The sequence below is a fragment of the Heptranchias perlo genome, chromosome 4 (genome assembly GCF_035084215.1).
Source record: "Heptranchias perlo isolate sHepPer1 chromosome 4, sHepPer1.hap1, whole genome shotgun sequence".
In the NCBI taxonomy this organism is placed as follows: Eukaryota; Metazoa; Chordata; class Chondrichthyes; order Hexanchiformes; family Hexanchidae; genus Heptranchias; species Heptranchias perlo.
This window is the reverse complement of record NC_090328.1, coordinates 118963325-118988141: the sequence shown is the minus strand read 5'-3', so window position 1 is coordinate 118988141 and position 24817 is coordinate 118963325. Positions and strand designations below refer to the sequence as shown.

The 24817-nt window shown below is 44.6% G+C and overlaps 1 protein-coding gene across 3 annotated transcripts in view; it reads left to right on the top strand.

Annotated features, from left to right (window-relative positions):
• The window catches only part of LOC137321241 (thioredoxin-like), a 38909-nt gene that overhangs the window by 1679 nt on the left and 12413 nt on the right, over positions 1-24817 (top strand). For all 3 annotated transcript variants that reach the window (XM_067983567.1, XM_067983569.1, XM_067983568.1), the window contains exons 2-5: positions 4004-4108; positions 6501-6560; positions 7462-7527; positions 24693-24797. In XM_067983567.1, the coding sequence (XP_067839668.1) occupies positions 4004-4108; positions 6501-6560; positions 7462-7527; positions 24693-24797 (336 nt within the window). The remainder of the gene's footprint in view (positions 1-4003; positions 4109-6500; positions 6561-7461; positions 7528-24692; positions 24798-24817) is intronic.

The following is a 24817-nucleotide window of genomic DNA, read 5'->3' as shown; positions in this document are numbered from 1 at the left end:
AGGGAGCGGTCCCTTTGAAATGCTGAAAGGGGAGAGGAAGTTGTGTTTGGTGGTGGGATTGCGCTAGCGGTGGCGGAAATGGCGGAGGATGATACGTTTAACGTGGGGTGGAAGGTGAGGACAAGGGGGACCCTATCATGAGGGCGGAAGTGCAGGAAATAGGATGGACATGGTCGAAGGCCCTGTCAACTAAAGTGGAGGGAATCCTTGGTTGAGGGGAAAAAGGAAGACATATCGGAAGCACTCGTGTGGAAGGTGGTATCGTCAGAACAGATGTGACCGAGATGGTGACTGGAATAGTCCTTACAGGAAGTGGGGTGGGAGGAAGTATAATCAAGCTAGCTGTGTGGAGTCAGTGGGCTTATAATAGATATTGGTTGACAGCCTATCCCCAGAAATGGAGATAGAAAAGTCGAGGAAGGGAACGGAAGGATCGGAGATGGACCATGTGAAGGCGAGGGAAGGGTGGAAATTGGAAGCAAAGTTGATTAAATTTTCCAGTTTGGGGTGAGAGCAGAAAGCAGCACCGATAGTCATCAATGTACCAGAAAAAGAGGTGAGGGAGGGGACCTGAGTAGGACTGGAACAAGGAATGTTCCACGTATCCCACAAAATGGCAGGCATAGCTGGGAGCCATACAGGTTCCCAAAGCGACATCTTTTATTTGAAGGAAGTGGGTGGAGTCAAAGGAGAAGTTGTTCAATGTAAGAACAAGTTCAGCCAGGCGGAGGAGGGTGATAGTCGATGGGGACTGGTTGGGCCTCCGTTCAAGGACGAAGCCAAGGGCCCGCAGGCCGTCCTGGTGGGGAATGGGGGTGTAGAGGGACTGGACGTCAATGGTGAAAAGGAGACGGTTAGGGCCAAGGAACTGGAAACCGTTAGTGGTGGAGGGCATCGGAAGATTTGCGGATGTAGGTCGGAAGGGACTGGATAAGGAGAGAAAAAATAGCCAAGATAGGAGGAAATAAGTTCCGTGGAGCAAGAACAGGCTGAAACAATGGGTCTCCTGGGGCAGTCCTGTTTTGTGGATTTTTGGGAAGGAGATAGAAGTGGCCTGTGCAGGGTTGGTGGTCTGAGGTTGGAGGCCGTGGGGTGGGGGTGGGGGGGGAAATCTCCAGAGTAGATGAGGTCAGTGACGGTCTGGGAAACTATGGCTTGATGTTCGGTGGTGGGGCCATGGTCTTGGAGGAGGTGTCAGAGTTGGCGTTCAGCCTCTGCAAGGTAGCGGTCTGTTCACCAAACAACAGCGCTGCCCTTGTCAGCAGGTTTAATGACAAAGGCAGGGTTAGACCAGAGAACAGAGTGCTGTGAGTTGAGAGGGAGGTAGGTTGGATTGAATGAGGGAAGTTAGAGAAATTGAGATTGCGAACTGCCGGCGTGACATTGGCCATGAAAAGATTGAGAGGGTAAGAGGCCAGAGGGAGGGGGTCCAGGTGGAATGAGAATTCTGAAGACTGGAGAAAGATTCCTGGCCAAAGGAGTGGGCGTGAAGGCGACTAAAGAAGAGCTCAGCGTTGTGCTGAGCTTGAAATTCATTGAGATGGGGGTGTAAGGGGATGAAGCTAAGGACTGATTGCTCAGGTCAGAGGGGGGAATGTCAGAGGGGATAATGAAAACACGACAAAGGGAGAGATGGGATCAGAGGAAAGTGATGGGGAAGAAGGATCAAGAGGGGTGTTATGGCTCTTGATCCTTCTCATCCACCTCTCCTTCCCCCCCCCCCCTTCCCTGGCTCTGTACTTGCTCAAAAACTTTAACTCTTAACATCTTCCAGTTCTGACCTAAGGTCTTCAACCTGAAATGTTCACTCTATTTCTTTCTCCACAGGTGCTGCCTCACTTGCTGAGCTTCTCTGTGAGGGAGAGGCCTGCTGTTTAAAGTTGTTTAGTCCTTTTTTAATTGTAACCTCCAATTTTATGTTGAAGATAACTCCTAAAATACCTCACAAGTAACTAATTTCTTGTGTCGGGGGTGGGGGGGGGGGGGTTGGAGGAACAGAAATGACATTCTTACTGCATTACCTGGGTTCATAGTTGGTTCTTAGAAGCTGTAGGTTACCATGTCAACATCGAGTATTGGTATGGAACAGTTCCTGATAGAGCAGGCTTTTGTTGGAAAAGCCTATTTGCTGTTAAAGCAGCACCGACTTTCTGCAAGCAGGCAAAGTTTTCTTTTTAATTTGAAGTGATTTTGATCATATGGGGTCTTGCAGCAATATAAATTATATTGAAATGCACATCTTGCAGTAGGAAAATCTGTTCTCTAGTTTTTTTTTGTTCCTGTAAATGGCACTCCCTTTAAGAGGAACTGCCTCACCCATTGGTTTTCAGCCAGAGACTGCAGCAACAATAATAGGCCTTTCACAGTCCAGCAGAATCTCATGAGTCATCATTACCAAGTTCATTTTAAGTGAGGCTTTTGGCCCAGGCTCAGAAGATAAAATGTATTTGTAGAAAGCTTTCACTTTTATTATGAATTAAGTGCTAGTAATTTGGAATCACTTATTTAGGTTTAAATATAACTTTTTTTTTAAACGTGTGCCTCTCTTCACTAATGCAGCTCATGGTGTGTTTCATTTTAAATATCATCTGTGTTCTTGTTGATTGTAAAGCTCATCTTTTATGTTTCCTGATGGTTGTGATTTTTTTTTAATCTCCCGTGCAAAAAGGTTTCTGCCTCACATAGTAAGAGTCAGTTTGAATTACTTGTGTAGTTAATGAACAAAAGAAGGGGAAAGGACACATGTGTAGTTAATGGGTGAATGAATTAAAAAGTTGGAGGTGTCTCTACATGAGCATAACGTAGTAAAACGTCCCAAGGTGATTCACAGGAGTGATTATCAGAGAAAATTTGGCACTGAGCCACATAAGGAGATACGAGGACAGATGACTAACAGCTTGGTCACATTTACCTGAGGAAGGAGGAAGCCTCCGAAAGCTTGTAGATTTCAAATAAAAATCGTTGGACTATAACTTGGTGTTGTAAAATTGTTTACAATGGTCTAAGGAGGGAAGAGAGATTTAGGGAAGGAATTCCAGAGCTTAGGACCTAGGCAGCTGAAGCCACAGCTGCCAGTGGTGGAGCAATTTAAAATCAGGGATGCACAAGAGGTCAGAATTGGAGGAACCAATGCCTTCTAGAATAACCTTTTACCCTCCCATTTCAAAGAAAGGTTAATGGGTGGTGCAGTGTGTTAACCAGGGGCAGTGATTGCCTTGCAAAAGACTCCTTGCGTTAGTGCCATGGGATCTTATTTGCCTGAAGAGGCAAATGAGGCCTCGGTTTAACGACTCAAAGCACTCCCTCGTACTGCACTGGGAGTGTCAGCCTAGGTTATCTGCTCAATGCTCTAGAGTGGGATTACCAACCCTCCAGGAATTAAAGATTAATCTCTTGGACACTGCTGCGAGCAACACACAGGAGATAAATGATAGAGGCCATTCAAGAAGACCTTTTTTTTCATAAAACATTTTCATTTATTAGTTATAAAAATATTGAAGATTGGTGGGGGGGGGGAAGAAAGGAGAGAGAAAAGTGTGTTTGACTGGATGGGGTAGAAGGTCATGTGATGAAACCTCCAGGAATACATCCAACCAGAGTTGGTGACCCTATACTATTGTGGTTATGTTACTGGACTAGTAATCCAAATGCCTGGACTAATAATCCAGAGAACGTGAGTTCAAATCTCACACCATGGCAGTTTGTGAATTTGAATTTAGTTTATTTTTTTTTTAAAACTGATATCAGTAAAAAAAAAATGACCGTGAAGCCATTGTCTGTTTGTTAAAAACCCAATTGAATCACTAATGTCCTTTTTGAGGGAAAATAAATCTGCCGTCCTTGCCTGGTCTGGGCCTATACGTGGTTGACTCTTGGTTCCAATTTCTTACGGTTCTGACTTAATTGCTTAGAGAGAGAGATTATGAATTTTAAGTATATTCTTCATGACTTTGTTTGTTTTAAAAGTATTTTACTGAGAGTTTAATGTGTTTTAATTTTTCAGGAGGATTTTCAGGCCAAATTGAAAGAAGCGGGAGACAAACTAGTTGTTGTTGATTTCTTTGCAGTCTGGTGTGGGCCTTGTAAAATGATCAAACCAAAATTTGCAGTGAGTACTTGGCAAATCTGAGTTGTTTTTTAATCCATTCATCAATAATTGTTCCGCCTGCCTGTAGAAACTGTTTGATTTTAAACCCCCTTATCCACAGCACAGTATTCACCATGTTAATTGGGTACTAGCATATTTTGAACACATCATATCTAAGTCCTTTTTTAATTACAAATAACTGCAGAAAAGACGTTGCCTGTTGCCATAAACTTACTCCCAGCCTGCCCTGCAATTCTCTCAAGCTTTTGGTGTCTTGGGACTTTTTCTATTTTAACTGCAAAAATTCTTTTGTTTGCAAAATATTACAAGTTCAATTTGTCAGAATAATTTAATTGTATTGAAGCCTCCAAAATGGTGGATTACATAGAATTTTACAGCACAGAAACATTTTGCCCAACAGGTCTATGCTGGTGTTTATGCTCCATGAGCCTCCCCCCACCTTAATTCATCTAACCCCATCAACATACCTTCTATTCATTTCTCCATGTGTTTATCTAGCTTCCCCTTAACTGCATCTATACTATTCGCCTCAACTACACCACGTGTTAGGGTGTTCCATATTCTAACCACTCTCTGGGTAAAGAAGTTACTCCTGAATTTCTTATTGGATTTATTAGTGACTATCTTATATTTATAACACCTAGTTTTGGTCTTTCTCACAAGTGGAAACATCTACCCTATCAAACACCTTCAAAATCTTAAAGACCTCTATCAGGTCACCCCTTAGCCTTTTTTCTAGAGGGGGAAAAAAACCCCAGCCTGTTCAATCTTTCCTGATAGTTATAAACTCTCAATTCTGGTATTATCCTTGTAAATCATTTTTGCCCCTTCTCCAGTGCCTCTGTAGCCTTTTTGTAATATGGAGACCAGAACTGTGCAAAGTACTCCTTGTGGACAAGCCAAGGTTCTATATAAGTTTAACATAACTTCTCTGCTTTTGAATTCTATTCCTTTTTAGAAATGAACCCCAGTGCTTGGTTTGCACTGTCTGACACTAAACAGTTTTTCTCCTTATTTACTCTTTCAAAACCCTTCATGATTTTGATGCCTCTATCAAATCTCTGCTTATTGCTCTCTGCTCTAAGGAGAACAATCCCAATAGGATAGGAATGTAATGCTGCTGGTTGTTGTTTGGGGAATTGCATTTTCAGGCTATCTTGGAGCATTGCACTAAAAGGGCTTGTTACCTTAAACTCTCACCCTGAGATGCTATTGCTCAGTGAAAGCATATAAACCCAGCAGGTTGCTGTCTTGTAAATAGCTTTGGGAGTAGCTCAGCACCTGTTAACCCAAGAAGTGGCCATATGGTTCCCAACCCACCAGGATTGCTCTGGAGTCTCCAGGAATTAAAGACTAATCTCCAGGACACTGCTGCAAGCAACACACGGGAGAAAAATCAGTGGGCCAATTTTTTTTTTAAATAATTTTTTTTTAAAAAAGTTTTCTTTGAACACTTCTGTTTACTAGTTATAAAAAATTTGGACATGGGGGGAATTGCTGTTTGACTGACAGTCAAGAATCATCCAATTGGGTAATGAGTCTATTCAATTTCCGATTGTGCGCCATGAGGATGGACATGTCGGACGACCAATGGTGAGTGTGGGGGTTGGGTGGTTGGAAGTGGGTGTTCGTGATAAAACCTCCAGGAATATGTCCAACCAGAGTTGGTGACCCGAAGTGACCCCTGTGCAAGTTGAATGGGCTTGAACTGTCCCTCGTGTCAGACAGCATTCAATTGCAGGAAATATGCTCCACTGCATAACTGCTGCTTAGTAAAGGGTTGTCCTAAACGCTGTAAAGGAAACTGTCTACACAGCTATTGGGAACAGTTAAGATCCATTCTTCCCATCCATGTAACAGGCCAGTGCACAGTGGGAATCCACTGAGTGATCTTTCCTTTCAGTGAAAGAAACATGAAGTGATTGATAAAACTTTGCCACTATGAACTCCTTAGACAGAAAATACAGTACGAATGTATTTGGCATGAAAGCCTTTCTCATCATGAGATGTCAGTTTTTATTGGTCTGTACTGTCATGCAATAATGTAATATTTTTCTTCCGTGCAGTTTTAAAACTTGTCATTCTAAACCAAAAGGATTCAATATCATCAGATCGTGTACTACTTAACATGCTAGGGTCAAATCTCTTTGTGCTATTTTAGTGCAATTGCTAAACATGGAAGTAGACCATGGAGGAACTTTGCACCACTAGTGAGTGAACTCCCAGAGGAAATTGAACCTTTTTTCAAAAATGTTTTCAAATTCAATTAATTTTTAAAAAAATAACATTTCACATTAATTTAAGCGAGATGATGATTTCAGAGAACAAAGAATATTGCCTATAAAAGTAATAAATTTACTGTTTTCTTCTCTTCCCCCCCCCCCCCCCCCAGGAATTTGCAGAACAATATACTAATGTGATCTTCTGTCAGGTGGATGTGGACGAAGCTGAAGTAAGTTGGATAATTGCTGCCTAAACTGACCTTTGTCCAGATACACATCACTAAAAGTAGCGATACAGGTTAATAAGGCCACAAAAGCAGCAAACAAAGCACTGGGGTTCATTTCTAGAGGAATAGCAGGGAAATTAATGTTAAACTTGTATAGAACCTTGGTTAGACTACACTTGAAGTACCGTACACAGTGCTGATTTCTATATTATAAAAAGGATATAGAGGCACTGGAGAAGGGTGCAAAAAAAGATTTACAAGGGTAACACCAGAACTGAGGATATATTTATCAGGAAAGGCTGAACAGGCTGGGGCTTTTTTCTCCAGAAAAGAGAAGGCTGAGGGGTGAGCCGACAGGACTTTAAGATTATGACGAGGCTTGATAGGATAGATGTAGAGAGATTATAGAGAAGCTGTTTCTGCTTGTGGGGGAGACCAAAACTAGGGGCCATAAAATATAAGATAGTCACCAATAAATCCAGCACTGCACTGAAGTGTTGGTCTAGATAAAGTGCTCTAGTCTTGGAATGGATGCTTGAACCCACTACCTTCTGACTCAGGTGAGCGTGTTACAACTATGCCCAGGCTGACAGCTCTAGCAAAGACTTTTGATGATCTTAAGATAATAGCAAAAAGAATCAAAGTTGGGGGGGGGGGGTTGAATTTTTTTTAAGCAAACTGTGTTGAAGCAGAGCCAATATTTTTTTAAAGGGACTTAGATAGTTGAAAAAGACATTAACTAGTATGGGGAGCAAGAAGGAAGATATTGGGATTACACAAGATGGTGCTTCCCTGCCCACCCCCACCCCATGAACTATCACAGATTTGATGGGTGGAATATCCAGTTTCTGTGCTGTAAAATTTCTATTCATCTACTAATGTTTGTGTTTCTTCCCTTTTTTAGGATGTCGCTCAAAACTGTGGTGTCAATTCTATGCCAACATTCCAATTCTACAAGAATGGAAATAAGGTACAGTGATGGTATTTTAGGATTGTACATTTTATTGCATTTCCTCCAAACTTTACAAAATCAACTTTTCTCCCTTCACATGGAGACACTGGGTAAATTCAGGATTGCTGTGCATTAAGGGAATGCTGTACTCTTAAAGGAACATGGGATGTGTTGTTGCTCTGTATCTCTGACCCTTCAAGAATGACCCAGTGACTGGGAGCACTGAATTTAAAAGATTGAGTCTGAAATGATGTTTAATTATTCCTTGTTGATTTCCATTCCTCACAATTTTGAGAATATTACGGATGAATAAATTGGTGCCAGCAGACTTTACTCTTTACTATATGTATCGTACTTACAAGTAAGAGAAGTAGAGGCATATTTTCCCTGGAAGAGGAATCAGACTGTACATTTTTGGGGGACTAAGAACACCGCTGACAAAGACATAGAAACCGCTCACATTCTCTCCCTCCTGTTTGGTCTAATTGTGTGTGGTGAGGAGGAAAAAGAAAACATTTGAGGGGGGAAATTACCTACTTTTTTTCCATAAAGCTACTTGGTCTCTCTTTTTGCTTGGCATGCTGTGAATATCAAAAAATGAAGATGCTTAACTTGATGGGATGTCCTTCAAATAGGAGTATCTCCATGTACAGTATGGGAGGAAAGGATGTATTTTAGTGGGGGAGCAGGAGTGCCAAGTTAACTGAAAGGAAATAGTGAGGGAGGGTCCAAACATGAACTCCTGGGTGGTGGGGTCATCTAAGAGGGCAGATGGGACCTCTGTTTAACATCTTATCCGAAAGACAGTGCAGCACTCCCTTAGTACTGCACTGAAGTGCCAGCCTAGATTTTGTGCTCCAGTCTCTGGAGTGGGGTTTGAACCTTCTGACTCGGAGGAGAGAATGCTACCACTGAGCCACAGCTGACAGAATGGTGACTCTACTAGCCAAAACCAAGATCCTGTGCGGAAATAAGAGGAAGATATCCAATTAAACACCCAATTAGATCAGTGGGACACTGGTGCATGTACTGGGACAGGAAGGAGCTGCACTGCTGGGATGGGCTGTGGATGGGACTTTAAACTAGTAAGACAGGGGGAGAGATCTGGTGAAGATAACATAAGTCTGAAGATAAAAGAAATTGGAGATGAGAGTAAAGGTCAGACCAAGCTAAGGAATAAGGGTAACAAACGGTCAGGGAACAAATACAATTAGAGCAAAAGTATAAAATGACCCTAATAAAATAAGGGGAACAATTAATAAAAAATTAAATTGCCTGTACAGCATCTGAAACAAAACTAGAACTGGTGGCAATAATTCAGTGAGGAGCCAGATATAGTGGGGAATAACAAACATGGCTACAAAAAGAACAGGACCAGCAGTTAAATAATGCAGGATATAACATTTTAAAAAGAATTGGGAAGGAAGAAGGGATGTGGGGTAGCTGTACTAATTAGAGACTCCATAATGGCAATAGAAAAAAGGGACATAAGTAATAAGTAAGAAACAGAATCCAAATGGATTGAGACAAAGGATAAGAAGGGATTGATCATGTTACTAGGGGTATTCTATAGAGCACTTAATAATGGAAGTGAAGTGGAGGAAGTAATATGTGGGCAAATGTATGAAATGAGTAAAAGACATCGAATAATAATCATGGGAGATTTCAATACCACCAAATAAACTGGCAATGAAAGAGGGGGGGGGGAAAGGGAATGGGAATTGAGTTTTTATAATGTGTACAGGACTCCTTTCTTGTGCAGTATGCAAGAAACCCAACAAGAGCAGAATCACTGCTGGATCTAATAATGGGAAATTAGCCAGAGCAGATAAGAGGAAATAAATGTTGGGGAACATCTAGGCAATAGCGATCATAACATAATAAGCTTTAAAATGATGAATGACATAGGTAAAACGAAGACCAAAGTAATAGATTGGGGGGGAGCTAAATTTTGAGGGGATGAGAATGGAACTAGGGAAGGTAAACTGGAAAAATTTTTTGACAGAACAGATGGGAAATATTTAAAACTGTGATCAGTAGAGTTCAGGAGAAATATATTCTGCTAAAAGAAACAAGAACAAATTAGCCAATAATGAAACACATGGATGAATAGAGATAAGGGTAAAATTGAAAGTGAAGAAAAAGGCATACTCTAACTACGTCGACAATAAAGGAGAGGATGACAAAAGGGAATATGAAGAGGTTAGGAAAGAAGTCAAAAAAATTAGGAAAGCAAAGAGGAACTATGAAATTAAATTATCAAGGAATATAAATAGAAAGTGAAGTATTCTACAGACACATAAATAACAAAAGAAAAATCAGGATAGAGATCGGGCCACTAAGGGATGCACAAGATGAACTCACAGGTAATGACAACGAAATGACAAATATTGAAAAATTACTTAGTCTCATTGGTAAATACTGAGGCAAACAATTCAGGCATGACATTTGAAGGCATCAAAAAAGATATAAAGACAATTACGATGGAAATGGAGATAATTGATCAAGTAATCAAATTTAGAGGACAAAACTCCTGGCCTGGATGGATTGCGTCTGTGCATTTTAAGAGGTTAGGGAAGAGATATCAGAGGCACTAATATCTATATCCTTCCTTCCCTGATTGAATTCTTTGAAGAAGTAACAAAGAGTAAACTAGCATAATGCAGTAGATATAATATATTTGGATTTACAAAAGGCCTTTGATAAAGTACTGCATAGTAGACAAATGACTAAGGTCAGAGCAATGTGGAGTCAGGGGACAGGTAGCAGAACTGATAGCAAGCTGGCTACTAAACAGAGTAGGTGTTAAGGGTTGTTACTCAGACTGATGGAAAGTGGTGTTCCACAGGGATCAGTGCTGGGACCACTGTTCACAATTTACATTAACAATTTGAACACAGGAATCAGAAGTACAATTTCAAAATTTACAGACAACCCCAAATTTGAGGGGGGTCTAGTTAACGCAAAGGAAGAATGTGACCAGATACAAGAGGATCTACTTAATCAGGGAAGGCTGTACAGGCTGGGGCTCTTTTCTCTAGAAAAGAGAATGCTGAGGGGTGACCTGATAAAGGTCCTTTATGATCATGAAAGGGTATAATAGGGTAGACGTAGAATAAATGTTTCCATTTGAGGAGAAGTCTAAAATTAGAAGTCATAAATATAAGATTGTTACTAATAAATCCAATAGGTAATTCAGGAGAAACTTCTTTACCCAGAGAGTGGTGAGAATGTGGAACTCACTACCACAAGGAGTAGTTGAGGCAAATAGTATAGATGCACTTAAGGGAAACAACAACTACTTGCATCTATAACAGTGTCTTTAACGTAATAAAACATCCCAAGGAAGCTAGCTAAGCACATGAGGGAGAAAGGAATTGAAGGATATGCTGATAGGGTTAGATGAAGAGGGGTGGGAGGAGGCTCCTGTGGAGCATAAACGCTGACACAGACCAATGGCCTGGGCTGAATGGCCTGTTTCTGTGCTGTAGATTTGATGTAACAAGATGATCCCTTAATCTTCTATACTCTGGAAATGCAAGCCTAGTTCTATGCAAAACCTGTCCTCGTAATTTAACCCTTTTAGGTCCTATAGAGCAGATCCTTGGCATCTTAATAGATGGGTTGATATTTTGGACATAGATTTACACTGTTCTGACAGGTCTACCATGTTGTTTCTTGACACTAACAACTCCAATTGCATTGTTCATGGAACCTCACTGTCACAATCTATTGGTTTTCAAAACTGCATATTTTTTGAAGACATTTCTCCCATAGAACACTGATTTTAACCAGTTTAATTCATGAATTTTGTCTTTTCAGATAGATGTAATTGTTGGATGTCAGGAAGAAAATCTGGAGAAAAAAATCAAAGAGTTGCAGTGATCCTTTGTTGATGTCCCATCTTAAATTTCTCCAGAATCTTCCTCTTCTGAAGCAAAGTGGATAGGAGTAAAATGCAAATTAAGTGATTATTCCACAATTATCAGGTTTCCTCCCCCCCCACACACACAGTTTGAACAACAATAAATGTATTTCTAAAAAATGTTTTTGCTGTGAATTGTGGAACAATAGCACTAAATGTTCTATGGTAAGATCAGCGATGTTTTGATCAACCTCCTTTTGCCTGCCAATAAGGGGGGGGAGGGGAAGACTAGATTTCTTCTGGTCACTGCATGTAAATGACTTTATAAACATAGGGAAAGATTTCCTCTGCTTCTTATTTATAGTGAAACTGTAAACTTTTTTGAATGCAATTATAATTTTGCTGGAAATTCAGTTGAAAATCTTTGCTACGATGTTCCTAATACACACCTGTGTTAAATACTCTTAAGTGAAATGAACACACAATTCATTGTAGGAAACTTCTTGTCTAGTGAATCAGCAAAGCTGGGAACGTACCTAAGAACACACCAGACCAGAAAATACCTCTGCCTACAACTTCGGTTGGGCTGTGCTGGTTTTCCGGGAGTAAAACGGGTCCAATATGGTGGACGGTACATCTGCGCCGGAAGTGCGTAGCCCACCATATTGGAGGGTTATGTACTTCTGGCGCCACCTTATCCCTGCTACTCTCGGGATCTCCCTCTGGTGGTGACGGGATAACAAAATACATCACTCTAATATAGGGTGTGTACTCATGTTACATGCAAATGAGTCAAATACTTAATATGATGCATCTCCTGTCATTAGTTCCTGGGTGTGCTGAATGCCAGTATATTCTGAGCATCCAGGGCAGCCGCAGCCTACCTAACAAACAGGAAGTGGAACAGGGGTTAAAATATAGAATAAAAATCTTTGGGTCAGCACCTAAGGCCTACTCAGATATTTTACAACCCTTCTCCCGCCCCCACCTCCTCCCAAGGGCTAGCTCCCCAACAGAGGGAGGAATCTCATTGTGAGCCCATCTGAAATACATAAACAGCCAACAGATGACTTAATTATCAAACCTGATGTGGCAAATGGGCTGAGTTCAGGGGTAGAGCAATGGGTCAGGACAAACTCCTCATCTGGTGAAGCTGCACTGATGTAGAGGAAGAGAGGAAAATTGGCCCCATGTTTTAATTTTGATCCACCAGTCTGACAAACTGACTCAGTTGCTCCGATCCTGCTCCGTATGAAGACAGAACCCCAATAACCTAGCAAGCCACTCAGTTGTAAAATCTCTCAAACGAAAAGTCATAAGAATAAAACCGGACGGACCATTAGGCACCGGATATGACAACAGCAAACCAAGCCCAATCGACCCTGCAAAATCCTCCTCACTAACATCTGGGGACTTATGCCAAAATTGGGAGAGCTGTCCCACAGACTAGTCAAGCAACAGCCTGACATAGCCATACTCACAGAATCATACCTTTCAGCCAACGTCCCACACTCTTCCATCACCATCCCTGGGTATGTCCTGTCCCACTGGCAGGACAGACCCAGCAGAGGTGGCGGTAGTGATTATACAGTCAGGAGGGAGTGGCCCTCAACATTGACTCTGGACCCCATGAAATCTCATGGCATCAGGTCAAACATGGGCAAGGAAACCTCCTGCTGATTACCACCTACTGTCCTCCTCCATGTTGAGCACCACTTGGAGGAAGCACTGAGGGTAGCAAGGGCACAAAATGTACTCTGGGTGGGGGACTTCAATGTCCATCACCAAGAGTGGCTCGGTAGCACCACTACTGACCGAGCTGGCCGAGTCCTGAAGGACGTAGCTGCCAGACTGGGTCTGCGGCAGTTGGTGAGTGAACCAACACGAGGGAAAAACTTACTTGACCTCGTCCTCACCAATCTACCTGTCGCATCCATCGTATTGGTAGGAGTGACCACCGCACAGTCCTCATGGAGATGAAGTCCCGTCTTCGCACTGAGGACACCATCCAACGTGTTGTGTAGCACTATCACCGTGCTAAATGGGATAGATTCAGAACAGATCTAGCAGCTCAAAACTGGGCATCCATGATGCACTGTGGGCCATCAGCAGCAGCAGAATTGTATTCCAGCACATTCTGTAACCTCATGACCTGGCATATTCCTCATTCTACCATTACCAACAAGCCAGGGATCAAGCCTGGTTCAATGAGTGTAGAAGAGCATGCCAGGAGCAGCAACAGGCGTACCTAAAAATGAGGTGCCAACCTGGTGAAGCTACAACTCAGGACTACATGCATGCTAAACAATGCTAAACCATTGACCAGAAACTTAACTGGACCAGCCATATAAATACTGTGGCTACAAGAGCAGGTTAGAGGCTGGGTATTCTGCGGCAAGTGACTCTCCTCCTGACTCCCCAAAGCCTTTCCACCATCTATGAGGCACAAGTCAGGAGTGTGATGGAATACACTCCACTTGCTTGGATGAGTGCAGCTCCAACAACACTCAAGAAGCTCGACACCATCCAAGATAAAGCAGCCCGCTTGATTGGCACACCATCCACCACCCTAAACATTCACTCCCTTCACCACCGGCGCACAGTGGCTGCAGTGTGTACCATCCACAGGATGCACTGCAGCAACTCGCCAAGGCTTCTTCGACAGCACCTCCCAAACCTGCGACCTCTACCACCTGGAAGGACAAGAGCAGCAGGCACATGGGAACACCGCCACCTGCATGTTCCCCTCCAAGTCACGCACCATCCCGACTTGGAAATATATCGCCGTTCCTTCATCGTCGCTGGGTCAAAACCCCGGAACTCCCTTCCTAACAGCACTGTGGGAGAACTGTCACCACACGGACTGCAGTGGTTCAAGAAGGCAGCTCACCACCACCTTCTCAAGGGCAATTATGGATGGGCAATAAATGCTGGCCTCGCCAGCAACGCCCACATCCCATGAACGAAAAAAAAAACACAAGTTTGAATTCCATCAATTGTCTAATTCCAGGTTTATACTCGTTTCACACATATTCTAAATTGTTCAAGCTGGAACTTCCACACCTGTCTAACCAGTTCTGCATTCCGTGGTGATGGTGGGAATGATAATGTGAAAGGGATGTACCTGCGATATTCTTCCTAATATTGGAATATTTCTCGAGGGGGGAAAAGCACCTTAAAATGAAACAAAAAGGAATTTTGCAAAATTCTGCATTGCTACAGAGAGTTGTGAGTTTGTTGAGTATTTTCTGGAACTGGGCCTTTTGCCAATCTTGCCAGTGTGGTTTGATACCTGGAATAGTCACATTTCAAACTACACCCTGTAAGGTATGCGGAAAGAGAATGAAAAAGCTTCCCGTCCTCTCTTGTCACCAATGTCCTTCCCTCTCCCTCCAATGATGGCTCTGTGACAGACGTGGTTTCATAGGTGCTGCCCATTATCCAGTAAACTCTTCCCGTGATCAATATTCACGTATAAGCCCAATTCGGGAAGTCCGCACGGGGCCAAACCCCCGACACCTCGACCATGGCCGGAGTCCACGGAATGGCCAGAGAAGCTGAAGTAAGTTTGGGAAGAATAACCTTCATCTGGAAACATTGTGGGCCTTGTCCGATCGCCATCGTTCCTTCCTCACTTTCCTTGCCGGCAGCTGCCTGATCCCCACATCCCTTTCCACTCCCGCCCGCTGGAGTTGACGTCATTTCGTGCTGCCCCCCCCCCCCCCCCCCCCCCGCCCCCGGGCAGGACTCAGTTTTGTGTTATTCAAATAAGACCTGGGAGTTAAACTCTCCCTGGGCCTCATGTTTTGGGTGGGCCTGACTGATCTCTGCCCACTTCATGCACCCCCCACCACATCCCTGATTCCCACCCTCAAGTTACAATGGACCCCAATAATCAGTGCCAAGTGAGAACACCCTTTCCTGTTGACTGTAACCTCCATGAAGAACAAAGTGCCATGTCTATTTCAATACAATTGCAAAGGCCACGCCCTGTTCTTTCCTAACACTGTGCTTGCTCCGGGTGCCTTTCTATCACCTATTCCAGTGTTCCTGCTCAGTGCCACCTGCAGGCCAGGATTGTGGGAGCTGGTTGGCTCCTCATGTTGTACAGAAGAGTCATGGGACACAGTTGGCCCTCGTTTTTTATTCGTTCACGAGATGTGGACGTTGCTGGTGAGGCCAGCATTTATTGCCCATCCCTAATTGCCCTTGAGAAGGTGGTGGTGAGCCGCCTTCTTGAACCGCTGCAGTCCATGTGGTGAAGGTTCTCCCACAGTGCTGTTAGGAAGGGAGTTCCAGGATTTTGACCCAGTGACAATGAAGGAACGGCGATATATTTCCAAGTCGGGATGGTGTGTGACTTGGAGGGGAACATGCAGGTGGTGTTGTTCCCATGTACCTGGTGTTCTTGTCCTTCCAGGTGGTAGAGGTCGCAGGTTTGGGAGGTGCTGTCGAAGAAGCCTTGGCGAGTTGCTGCAGTGTATCCTGTGGATGGTACACACTGCAGCCATGGTGCGCCGGTGATGAAGGGAGTGAATGTTTAGGGTGGTGGATTGGGTACCAATCAAGCGGGCTGGAATAGCTTGGCTAGAGGCGCAGCTAGTTCTGGAGCACAGGTCTTCAGCACTACAGCTGGGATGTTGTCGGGGCCCATAGCCTTTGCTGTATCCAGTGCACTCAGCCGTTTCTTTTGATATCACGTGGAGTGAATCGAATTGGCTGACGACTGGCTTCTGTGATAGTGGGGATATTGGGAGGAGGCCTAGATGGATCATCCACTCGGCACTTCTGGCTGAAGATGGTTGCAAACGCTTCAGCCTTGTCTTTTGCACTCATGTGCTGGACTCCGCCATCACTGAGGATGGGGATGTTTACAGAGCCTCTTCCTCCCGTTAGTTGTTTAATTGTCCACCACCATTCACGACTGGATGTGGCAGGACTGCAGAGCTTTGATCTGATCCGTTGGTTGTGGAATCGCTTAGCTCTGTCTATAGCATGTTGCTTCTGCTGTTTAGCATGCATGTAGTCCTGAGTTGTAGCATTCACCAGGCTGGCACCTCATTTTTAGGTACACCTGGTGCTGCTCCTGGCATGCTCTTCTACACTCCTCATTGAACCAGGCTTGATCCCCTGGCTTGTTGGTAATGGTAGAGTGAGGAATATGCCGGGCCATGAGGTTACAGATTGTGCTGGAATACAATTCTGGTGCTGCTGCTGGCCCACAGCGCCTTATGGATGCCCAGTTTTAGAGCTGCTAGATCTGTTCTGAATCTATCCCATTTAGCACGGTGGTAGTGCCACAGAACATGTTGGATGGTATCCTCAGTGCGAAGACGGGACTTCGTCTCCACGAGAACTGTGCAGTGGTCACTCCTACCAATACTGTCACGGACAGATGCACGTGACAGGTAGATTGGTGAGGACGAGGTCAAGTAAGTTTTTCCCTCGTGTTGGTTCGCTCACCACCTGCCGCTAGGCCCAGTCTGGCAGCTATGTCCTTCAGGACTCGGCCAGTAGTGGTGCTACCGAGCCACTCTTGGTGATGGACATTGAAGTCCCCCACCCAGAGTACATTTTGTGCCCTTGCTACCCTCAGTGCTTCCTCCAAGTGGTGCTCAACATGGAGGAGGACTGATTCATCAGTTGAGGGAGGGCGGTAGATGGTAATCAGCAGGAGGTTTCCTTGCCCATGTTTGACCTGATGCCATGAGATTTCATGGGGTCCAGAGTCAATGTTGAGGACTCCCAGGGCCACTCTCTCCTGACTGTATATCACTGTACTGCCACCTCTGGTCAGTCTGTCCTGCCGGTGGGACAGGACATACCCAGGGATGGCGATGGAAGAGTCTGGGACGTTGGCTGAAAGGTATGATTCTGTGAGTATGGCTATGTCAGGCTGTTGCTTGACTAGTCTGTGGGACGGCTCTCCCAATTTTGGCACAAGTCCCCAGATGTTAGTGAGATGCAGGGTCGACTGGGCTTGGTGTTTTGCCGTTGTCGTGTCCGAGTGGTCCGTCCGGTTTTATTCTTATTATGACTTTTCGTAGCGAGATTTTACAACTGAGTGGCTTGCTAGGCCATTTCAGAGGGCAATTAAGAATCAACCACATTGCTGTGGGTCCGAAGTCACATACCGGCCAGACCAGGTAAGGACGGCAGGTTTCCTTCCCTGAAAGGCAATAGTGAACCAGATGGGTTTTTACAACAATCCGGTAATTTCATGGCCACCATTACTGATACTAGTATTTTAATTCCAGATCTTATTTAATTAATTGAACTTAAATTCCCCAGCTGCCGTGGCGGGATTTGAACTCATAACTCCGTATTTATTAGTCCAGGCCTCCGGATTACTAGTCCAGTAGCATAACCACTATGCTACCGTACCCGGTCATCTCACAGAAAGAAAGAAAGAAACTTGCATTTATATAGTGCCGTTCACAACCTCAGAACATCCCAAAGCGCTTTGCACCCAATGAAGTCCTTTTTAAAGTGGCAGCCAATTTGTGCACAGCAAGAACAGGAATGAGCAAATGACCAGATAAACTGTTTTTCAGTGATGTTGGTTGAAGGATAAATATTGGGCAGAACACTGGGAAGAACTCCCCTGCTCTTCATCGAAATAGTGCCAGGAGATCTTTTATATCCACCTGAGAGGGCAGACAGGGCCTCGGTTTAATGTCTCATCCGAAGGACGGCACCTCCGACAGTGCGGCACTCCCTCAGTACTGTACCGGAGTGTCAGCCTAGATTATAAGCTTGCTCCTGGGCTGCTTGGTGTCGCCTTCCACGTTCCACTGGTGTAATGTGTGAGGGACAGCTGGAGGCCTGGCACGTGCAGTTGTCCTGAGAGACGACAGTGTCATGCAGCCGCGACTCTTTGGTGGCTTGGTCTTCATCATCCTCTTCACTATCATCGTCATCTTCCTCCTCCCGTGCCGACCAGTGCTGTGGTGGGATCTGCAGGGAAGGAGGGTCAATGCTAAGAATGGCCGAGCATCATCCACTTGAGATTAAGGAGACAGAGAAGGGGGTAGAAGGTTGTGGCCGTGTGGTGCTTCACAGGGGTGCTACGGCAATGGTGTAGGTGCTCAGTCAGTAACCTGGTACCTTCGACCACGCCATCTCCCGCGGCAAGAACCAAATGAGTGCCACCCCACCAGCTCCATGGCTTTCTCCTCAAAGCGAGTGAGGTATTTAAGGTGGGGAAGCCCCTTCGGTGCCCAGCCTATGGAGGGCATTGTGCACCAATTTGCCCAGCAAGATCGAGTGAATGAGGGTAAGGCGAGCAATTGAGATGTGTGCCAAGACAGCTGAAGAGATGTGGGTGTAGCCTCTTTGAGTGGCGATCGGGACTTTAGCGAGCTCTGTTGAAGGATAATTGGGCAAGTGTTGCTTTAAGAGTGTGAAGAGTGCGCTGGTGCCCAGGGTGAACAAAGTAGAAGAGGCAGAGGTGATCAGTGTGTCACCGTGCCTGTCCTGCTGAGGGTGTGGAACTTGTTGCAGCACTGTTCTACAGTCCAGAGGTTGAGTTGACACTCAATGCCAATGCTACCTCCCTCTAGGTGGCACAAGTGCAAATGTGGGTGGCTTGGTGTCCAGGAGTCAGTTCCTCCCGCCTTCAATCCCCTCCAGGAGGGCTTGGACCTCTGAATGAGGGAAGTTCTGCGTTCTTCTCTGCCTTGGTGCCTTGCTCTGCCGCCTTGTTGACACTGATGTTGGAATTCTTCTTGACAAGTGTGATAAATATAGTGTTGACATGCAGTGAAGTTATGTGACGGCAAAGTGAGAGAGTCAAGCACTCTTCTTGTCTCACCTGTTTGTCGCCCAGTCTGCTGCTGAATTGTGCAGGCTGAACAGTGTTTTCAAAGGTTGTACATGAGTTTCCACGCAGTTCAGATTCTTACACCCATCTTACACGGGTTTTACACCAATGCCTATTCCAATGAGTGTGCAAATAAGCAGATGCAGGAAACCTGTGTGTGTACCTCCCCCTACAGGCCACCAGCAGGTGCAACACTTATTAAAAGGTGTAACAGTGGCACGACTCACCTCGAGCAAATTCCCACCCCAGGTCTTGGATGAATCACAACTTCTTCCAGCTCAACACTGGGAAGACTGAAGCCATTGTCTTTGGCCCTTGTTACAATCTCCATTCTTACCTATGATTCCATTCCAATTTCTGCCAACACTTTCAGGCTGAACCAGGCCACCCTTGAAACCACAGCACCATACATCCCTTTGGCACCTCCAGACTTGACTACATTAATGCTGTTCTTACTGGCCTCCATTCCTTAACCCTTCATAGACTCCAACTTGTCTAAAACTCTGCCGTACGTATCCCATCCCACGCACAGTCCCATTCACCCATCGCCTCCCATCCTTGCAGACCCGCTGGTCCCCCAACGTATTAAACTCAAAATCCTTGAGATTGTCTATAAATCCCTACATGGCCTTGCCACACCCTATCTATATAATCTTCTCCAGCCCTATATCCTCTCCCAAATGCTCCGTTCCTCTAATTCTAATTGTCTGTGCATCTTCACTTTCCTCTGTGCCGTCATTGGTGGTAGAGATTTCAGCCACCTCAGTCCCATTGTTTGAAACTCCCTCTCTAAACTTCTCCACCTCTCTTCCCTCCTCAAAACTTCACCACCAAGCTTTTGGCCACCCCACCTGGTCTCCACCTTCCTGTCTCAGAGTTTGTTTGCCTTTTGCCTCCTTTGGGACTTTTTTATGTTAAAGTCACTATTAATACAAGTAGCAGCTCAGCAGAAAGTGATGGAGTATTTTCCGTGGTTTGGACACATTTAAAGTGTGACAGATGCTAACAAGAAGAGTTTTAATTATATTCAGAAATCGATATGCACAGATTTCCCAGAAAATAATCTCTGCTGAATTTAAAAATATTTCCCACAGATTGTCTCAAAATCCTAAACCAGTGTAATTTTGACCTCATAATTACAAGAGGTCCAATCACTAACAATACATGAATGAGCAAATCTCACCAGCAGAAATCATGTAGTGTTAGTGGTTGGACCTCTTGTAATTATGAGCAGGTCAAAATTACACTGGTAAAACTGTGAAAGAAAATTGCAAAGAAAGCAGGTAAAACAGCTGATGAAAGTCAACCTTTGGTTAAAGTGCTTAAATCACTTAAGGCTTGCTCTAATTATTCATAAAGTCACAAACTCCTCTGTTAAATATTAGGCGTATTATTTCCAAACACAGTAGTCCATATTTCACACAGTAAAACTGGAAATTCCACTTCCCTCCCCTTGAATGTGGGCTCCTCCTCTCTGTTAAATGTACATTAAGGAGTTCTTGGTTTGAGAGACTGATTTGAACATCGGTTAGGTCTAGACAGTGTGAAAGGAATCAAACACTAACAAACATGCCAGTCTACAATATCACCAGCTAAGTAAGCCTTGAATCAACTCTAAAGTCTAACCTCCTTCCTCCCCATAGTATTTCAGTTTTGAACCCCAATGCTGCTTAAAACTTGTGGGACTAAACTGCAAGTGATCTAAGCTGCTTAGGGTTACCAACCCTTCAGGGTTGTCTGGGAGTCTCCCAGATTTGAGGATTGATCTCCCGGGCGCTGCTGCGTTGTCCCAGGAGAAACATTTGCAAAGTCAGCAAAGCTCGCCTGGTGTCTGCTCCTGCCATATCTGGAAGTCTCACTGAGTCGGGATCAGCAACCCTTCTCTTTGTAGTCCGCTTCCTTCCTGCCCCCCGAATTCTGTCGGGTCGGTCACTTTGGTGACGTCCAGTGCTTGCCGGTCAGCATGAGGTGACAGTGGGTTTTGTGAAAGAAACAGCTTTTGTGGAATGGGGAGTTCTGTTCCAAGCTTCTATAAGTGGCAGAGAAACCACTCTAACCCAGGAGCTAATGCTTGCAGAGCACCAGAAAATGGGTGTGAATCTCCTTTACTCCCCTGGGATTGCAGAAGGTGGGCCTTGATTATTAATGGAATATATTTGTTTGAACGTTGTGGGGTTACGTAAGTACATAGCATAAGACAAGATTTGCATTGCTGCTGTATTGGTTTCTGGAGAAACATCTTCTGTTATTTGTTCTAAGAAAGAAACAAAGAACTTGCATTTATATAGCGCCTTTCACAACCTCGGGATGTCCTAAAGTGCTTTGCAGCTGATGAAGTACTTTTGAAGTGTAGTCACTGTTGTAATGTAGGAAATGCAGCAGCCAATTTGCACACAGCAAGGTCTCACAAACAGCAATGAGATACGTGACCAGATTACCTGTTTTAGTGATGTTGGTTGAGGGATAAGTATTGGCCAGGACACTGGGGAGAGTTCCTCTACTCCTCTTCAAAATCATATCCTAGGATCTTTTATATCCACCTGAGAGGGCAGACGGGACCTCGTTTAACATTTCATTTGAAATGACAGTACCTATCAACAGTGTAGCACTCCCTCAACCTAGATTTTGCACTCAAAGTCTCTGGAGTGGGGACTTAAACACACAACCTCTGACTCAGAGGCGAGAGTGCTACCCACTGATCCACAGCTTGCACTTGTGTAAAGAAATGTTTCCTCACCTAGATTAGCCCTGGTTTCCCTCCTTCCAAGTATCCTGTCCCAGACGGAGGTTGATATCCGTAAGAAATAATCTCAATAATAAACGCTGTTTAAAGTATTTATCTGGGTTCCCTTTGCAGGCAATAGAGAAACTATCATAAACTAGACCACAGAAAAGGTCAAAATCGTTAAGCTTTGAGGAAGTCTCTATTCTCATTGAGATGTGTCAGTTACAAAGGCGAAGGTATGGTGCAGTTTATCCTGGACAGTTCCCGTGTACCTGTGTTACTTTGACCAGAGTTACTCAGCTACGTTAAGTCCTGGGCAGCCTACAGAAACTGGTCTCCTTCTGAGACGTTCCCAGTTTGCCCTCTGCTGCAGATACTTAGTTCAGTAAAATGCGCTCGACAAGAAAGGTGCTTTGGAAATAAATAACTAGGTGATTTCAGGATTGCCGGATCGGGGTGTCATTAGAGGAATTTCAGAGTGAGAAACACAATCTGTTGTTGGGTTGGGGGAGTGTGGAGGGCTTCACCCTGCATCAGCTGGCCTTCCGCCCTTAAAGAGCGCTTGATAAAGCGAGGGGCAGATTACCCATATGGCTAATACTGCCCATGGCACCGGTACCAGGAGCACACCGCAGGGTGGGAGGATCCGAGATTGTCCGGGAGTCTCTGGGAATTCAGGAATTGATCTCCCCCGAGCAACCCTGGAGAAAAATAGAGTGACACATCTGTGATTTTCACATGTGTACTTGCTCTGCTTGCTCACCGGGGGGGGGGAGGGGGAGCGCTTCCTGACCTCAGAACTTCTCGTCCGACAACTGCCGTGTTGTAGCGATCTGAGACCAGATGTTTCGCAGGCCCGAGGGCCATGAAGTTTATGACCACGACCATCTCAAGGGGTCCCCGTACAAGAAACAGCTTTCACTTCATATGTCAGAGGTAACTACAGCAAAAACCTATTGCAGGGCGTTTTCTTTTTAACACAATCATCCTCCATCATGGGCTTGGGTGCGGTGAGGAGACGGAACTAGGTGAAGCTGCCAAGATATGAAACAGGCAAAGCAGAGAGACAGGTTGATTTGGAGGAAGGCTGCACCTTACCCACAGGCAGTATAAAGGCTACACCTGGTTTGAACACCTTACGATCTGCGTTACTCTGTTTACGCATAGAAGTGGGCTTTGTGCTGAAGTTACAGCAGTGGAGCGAGAGAAGCCCCATGCAAATTCGCCCCCAAAGTCGCCTAAAATTTCCCTGAAATTGGCTGCAGAGAGACAATCTCTGCAACACCGAGAGGTTGTTTAATCACCGTGGGTTACAGTGCACTAAATAGGACTGTGTCCAATCATTTTACACAGTTGCGGAAACATTCAACTTTATTCTGCATGTTTTTTGGAAACTGAGGATGCAAAAAAAGTAACACTTAGCTCAGTCAATAAAAACATAAGAACATAAGAAATAGGAGCAGAAATAGGCCATATGGCCCCTCAAGCCTGCTCTGCCATTCAATCAGATCGTGGCTGATCTTTAACCTCAACTCCACTTTCCTGCCCGATCCCCATAGCCCTTGATTTCCCTAGAGTCCAATAATCTATCTATCTCAGCCTTGAATGTACTCAATGACTCAGCATCCATCTCTGGGGTAGAGAATTCCAAAGATTCACAACCCTCTGAGTGAAGAAATTCCTCCTCATCTCAGCCTTAAATGGCCGACCCCTTATCCTGCAACAATGCCCTCTAGTTCCAGACTCTCCAGCCAGGGGGAGCAACCTCTCAGCATCTACCCTGTCAAGCCCCCTCAGAATCTTATATGTTTCAATCAGATCACCTCTCATTCTTCTAAACTCCAGAGAGTACAGAGATTATAAGTACTTGTAGAAACACTGCTCCAATAGTTCAACACTGCTCCGATATCTAACCACTGCTCTGATAGTTAACCACTGCTCCAATAGTTAAACACTGCTCCAATAGTTAACCACTGCTCCAATAGTTAAACACTGCTCTGGTAGTTAGACGGCTACTTAACCAGTAGAAATAAAACAATGTGGAGTGCGCAATTTTATTGGGAAATGGAGGGGTAGTGCAAAAGATGTAAACCATAATGGTTGGAGCAAGGATGGTCCTTGGGGAACTCATGAGGCTGTGACGACTGGCCTCCAACAACCACAACTATCTTCTTTTGCATCAGGTATGACTCAGTCATCGGATAGTTTTCCCGTTGGCTCCCACTGACTTCAGGTTTTCCAGGGCTCCTTGGCACATACTCTATGAGATGCTGCCTTGATGCAAAGTCAGCTGCTCTCACATCTCTTCTCTTTTTCCTAATATGCTTCTCCTATGAAAAGTTCCCTTAGTGAGATAAGGTTGAGTGGTGAGTGGAGCCTTAGAGATGTGAGGTGACCCTTGACTTAAGGTAGCTGCTGTCCCAGAGGGACAGTTCCTGTCAGCCTTACACTTTGCAGTGGTAAGGGAGAGAAGATGTTAACTATCAGGAAAGGCGGCTAGAAAAGAGAAGACTGAGGGGTGACCCGATAGAGGTCTTTAAAATTATGAGAGGGTTTGATAGGGTAGACGTAGGGAAGATGTTTCCACTTGTGGGGGAGGCCAGAACTAGGGGCCATAAATATAAGATAGTCACTAATAAATCCAACAGGGAATTCAGGAGAATTTTTTTTACCCAGAGAGTGGTTAGAATGTGGAACTCGCTACCATACAGTCCTTTTTAAATACAGATTCACCCAAAGCGATGTTCTAATATTGTGCTTCATTTTCTCAGGAAGAACTTGAGGTCGAATTGAAGAACGCGGGAGACAGGCTCGTAGTCGTTGATTTTTTCACCACTTGGTGCATGCCTTGTAAAACCATCGCACCAAAAATTGAAGTAAGTACTTGGGAAATGAT